Source organism: Amblyraja radiata, chromosome 30 (assembly GCF_010909765.2).
Source record: "Amblyraja radiata isolate CabotCenter1 chromosome 30, sAmbRad1.1.pri, whole genome shotgun sequence".
Classification (NCBI taxonomy): Eukaryota; Metazoa; Chordata; class Chondrichthyes; order Rajiformes; family Rajidae; genus Amblyraja; species Amblyraja radiata.
Window position 1 is genome coordinate 10,974,683 of NC_045985.1, and position 4,303 is coordinate 10,978,985.

The following is a 4,303-nucleotide window of genomic DNA, read 5'->3' on the forward strand; positions in this document are numbered from 1 at the left end:
ACATTGGTTTGGTTTCATCACTAACCCTGCAAATATTTAACAGCTGGTTAGAAACTGGGCATTAGATGTTTTTTTGAGCTGTACTATAATACATAGTTTCAGTCAAAAGCATGTCCTACCTCCTCTTGCGACCAGCTTCCTCCTGAAATAAATAAAACACAAATCTCAATAGACTGAGATGGATCGTCATGATCCCGACGGCGGGTATTTCACCAAATTGCTGCCAAAAATACCCTCTGCTAATTCCCATTTCCCAACTCTTTGCCGCTGTCACACAGACAGAAAGCGGATATTGTCGTAGAGACATCGAACACGGGGGAAAGCATTAGGAATGTCGATGAAAATAACTGCGAGTACACAGCTTACGAGTAAGTCTGGAGAAGATGTCAGAGATAATGGGATGGAACATTTTAAGGTCAGCGGCGGATATAATGGATGGGGATTGGAAATATTATCACTACTTGTGGGGAGGAGAAAAATAAAACCTGAAATGTATGATGGTCTTTCAACAAATTCCACAAGAAATGCAGTAAACAGAAACTGGAACTCACAGGGCGGCCTGGTTATTGCAGATACATTTAAGTTGGTTGGATAAATACAAGAGGATTCCTGGGATTTGGGGCATTATTGTCACATTTAAAGACTGCATGGATGAACTACAAAAATTGTTCATCCCAGTTTGGCAAAAGAATAAATCAGGGAAGGTAGTACATCCGTGGATAACAAGGGAAATCAGGGATAGTATCAAAGCGAAGGGTGATGCGTACAAATTAGCCAGAAAAAGCAGCATACCGGAGGACTGGGAGAAATTCAGAGACCAGCAGAGGAGGACAAAGGGCTTAATTAGGAAAGGAAAAATAGATTATGAAAGAAAACTGGCAGGGAACATAAAAACTGACTGCAAAAGTTTTTATAGATATGTGAAAAGAAAGAGATTAGTTAAAACAAATGTAGGTCCCTTGCAGTCAGAAACAGGTGAGTTGATCATGGGGAACATGGATATGGCGGACCAATTAAATAACTACTTTGGTTCCGTCTTCACTAAGGAAGACATAAATAATCTGCCGGAAATAGCAGGGGACCGCGGGTCAAAGGAGTTGGAGGAATTGAGTGAAATCCAGGTTAGCCGGGAAGTGGTGTTGGGTAAATTGAATGGATTAAAGGCCGATAAATCCCCAGGGCCAGATAGGCTGCATCCCAGAGTACTTAAGGAAGTAGCTCCAGAAATAGTGGATGCATTAGTAATAATCTTTCAAAACTCTTTAGATTCTGGAGTAGTTCCTGAGGATTGGCGGGTAGCAAACGTAACCCCACTTTTTAAGAAGGGAGGGAGAGAGAAAACGGGGAATTACAGACCAGTTAGTCTAACATCGGTAGTGGGGAAACTGCTAGAGTCAGTTATTAAAGATGGGATAGCAGCACATTTGGAAAGTGGTGAAATCATTGGACAAAGTCAGCATGGATTTACAAAAGGTAAATCATGTCTGACGAATCTTATAGAATTTTTCGAGGATGTAACTAGTAGCGTGGATAGGGGAGAACCAGTGGATGTGGTGTATCTGGACTTCCAGAAGGCTTTCGACAAGGTCCCACATAAGAGACTAGTATACAAACTTAAAGCACACGACATTGGGGGTTCAGTATTGATGTGGATAGAGAACTGGCTGGCAAACAAATAGGAAGCAAAGAGTAGGAGTAAACGGGTCCTTTTCACAATGGCAGGCAGTGACTAGTGGGGTACCGCAAGGCTCAGTGCTGGGACCCCAGCTATTTACAATATATATTAATGATCTGGATGAGGGAATTGAAGGCAATATCTCCAAGTTTGCAGATGACACTAAGCTGGGGGGCAGTGTTAGCTGTGAGGAGGATGCTAGGAGACTGCAAGGTGACTTGGATAGGCTGGGTGAGTGGGCAAATGTTTGGCAGATGCAGTATAATGTAGATAAATGTGAGGTTATCCATTTTGGTGGCAAAAACAGGAAAGCAGACTATTATCTAAATGGTGGCCGACTAGGAAAAGGGGAGATGCAGCGAGACCTGGGTGTCATGGTACACCAGTCATTGAAAGTGGGCATGCAGGTGCAGCAGGCAGTGAAGAAAGCGAATGGTATGTTAGCTTTCATAGCAAAAGGATTTGAGTATAGGAGCAGGGGGTTCTACTGCAGTTGTACAGGGTCTTGGTGAGACCACACCTGGAGTATGGCGTACAGTTTTGGTCTCCAAATCTGAGGAAGGACATTATTGCCATAGAGGGAGTGCAGAGAAGGTTCACCAGACTGATTCCTGGGATGTCAGGACTGTCTTATGAAGAAAGACTGGATAGACTTGGTTTATACTCTCTAGAATTTAGGAGATTGAGAGGGGATCTTATAGAAACTTACAAAATTCTTAAGGGGTTGGACAGGCTAGATGCAGGAAGATTGCTCCCAATGTTGGGGAAGTCCAGGACAAGGGGTCACAGCTTAAGGATAAGGGGGAAATCCTTTAAAACCGAGATGAGAAGAACTTTTTTCACACAGAGGGTGGTGAATCTCTGGAACTCTCTGCCACAGAGGGTAGTCGAGGCCAGTTCATTGGCTATATTTAAGAGGGAGTTAGATGTGGCCCTTGTGGCTAAGGGGATCAGAGGGTATGGAGAGGAGGCAGGTACGGGATACTGAGTTGGATGATCAGCCATGATCATATTGAATGGCGGTGCAGGCTCGAAGGGCCGAATGGCCTACTCCTGCACCTAATTTCTATGTTTCTATGTCTATGTGGCGAGTAGATGGAACAGACGGAACATTGACCCAGTACTGAAATACTGGTAAATGCAGCATTTATTTCAGAAATTTAACCCACCATTTTGTGACTGTACTCTTTCACTTCACCAAACTGTAGTGTAACCCCCTCACCTTCAGAAATATCAGGCTGTTCTTGTGGTCTGTCTGTTCCTGTAGCTTTGAGAGTTCCTCCTGAATTGATTTTAAATTTTCTTGTATCCCTTGAAGATTTTTCTCCATTGATTTTATAATCTTCTCCTCTTCTTCCCGGACATCACCGAGTAAACGCTGCTCTTTATCAGTTAGAATCTGGTGCAGTTCAGCAAACTGGGATGTGATCTGTGACTGAAGGTTGTGTGACTCTTCCTGCCAGATGAAAGATGAGAATCAATATATTATATCACTCGAGTAAAGACCTTGGCTGCTCAACCTCTGCCAACAGTTCTGGCTCTCGACTACTGAGCTTTATAGAGGTGTAAATTATTGCACACATCACAGGGTTGAAATCTACACAAAAACATTAAATCGATAGTACAAAGCCTCACCTGAATTCCAGAAATGCTCTCTTTCTGTTCCTGTTCCATTTTCTGGATCTCTGATTCCTTTTCTGTGAGAGATTCGAAAGAAGATTTCACCTGTTCCTGGGGTTGGGTTTCAGATCAGAGAATAAAAATGTCAGACAATGAAGAAAAGATTAGACAATGATGTGATCAAAAGTGATTCGGTTTTACCTTGTAAAATTCAATTGCTTCTTCTATCAGCATTAAGCTGTGAGACCTGTGCTGCTGCCCAGTTGCACAAATCAAACAGATCAGTTTCTTGTCAGTTTTACAAAACAGTTTCAGTTCTTCCTGATGTTTCTCGCACTGAAGTTTGCTTTTCTTCGCTTTGAGATTCAGGCTCAGTGTTCGAGCTTTCTCAGACAGTCTAACCAAGGCCCGATTCACCCTGAGGGTGCGGTTTGCAGATTCCTCTCTACATTCCGGGCAGGAGTTTCTCCCCTCCCTGTCCCAACTCTGTGTGATGCAGGAGCGGCAGAAGTTGTGTCCGCAGTCCAGCGCCACCGGATCGGTGAAGAAATCTTTGCAGATGGGACAAACTACCTCCTCGGTCCAACTCCCGGCCGGGCGTTTCGCAGCCATTTTATTAACTCCCGCACTTTCTTTGCTTTCTGGTTTAAAATGTTTTCACTCCACGTGTAGTTGCAGAACCCCTGCAGTACCGCGAGTGTCCACTGCGCTCGCTGCCGTCCCGGGCAGTGAATGTAACTTGTTTAAGAAGGAACTGCAGATGCTGGAAAATCGAAGGTGGACAAAAATGCTGGAGAAACTCAGCGGGTGCAGCAGCATCTATGCAGCGAAGGAAATGGGCAACGTTTCAGGCCGAAACCCTTCTTCAGACTGATGGGGGGCGGGGAGAAGAAAGGAAAAAGGAGGAGGAGGAGATAGGAAAGGGAGGAGACAGCAAGGGTTAACAATATTGTGAGAATTCAATGTTTATACCACCAGGATGCAGACTCCCCAAGCGGAATATGAGGT

The 4,303-nt window shown here is 44.2% G+C and overlaps 1 protein-coding gene across 1 annotated transcript; it reads right to left on the minus strand.

Moving 5' to 3' along the window:
* Positions 1-362: 362 nt before the first annotated feature.
* On the minus strand, positions 363-3,674 carry LOC116989961 (nuclear factor 7, brain-like). Its single transcript, XM_033047515.1, has 4 exons — positions 3,497-3,674; positions 3,311-3,406; positions 2,898-3,131; positions 363-374 (listed from the first exon to the last, which is right to left on the minus strand). Exons 1-4 carry the CDS (start codon positions 3,527-3,529, stop codon positions 363-365), a joined length of 375 nt encoding a protein of 124 aa, XP_032903406.1. The 5' UTR covers positions 3,530-3,674.
* Between the last annotated feature and the right edge of the window lie 629 nt (positions 3,675-4,303).

Coding starts and splice junctions, on each gene's coding strand:
- LOC116989961 (XM_033047515.1), bottom strand. CDS start 3,529: ATGCTGATAGAAGAAGCAATTGAATTTTACAAG. Junction 3,407..3,496: donor AAGCAATTGAATTTTACAAG/GTAAAACCGAAT, acceptor ACCCAACCCCAG/GAACAGGTGAAATCTTCTTT. Junction 3,132..3,310: donor AGAGCATTTCTGGAATTCAG/GTGAGGCTTTGT, acceptor TTCATCTGGCAG/GAAGAGTCACACAACCTTCA.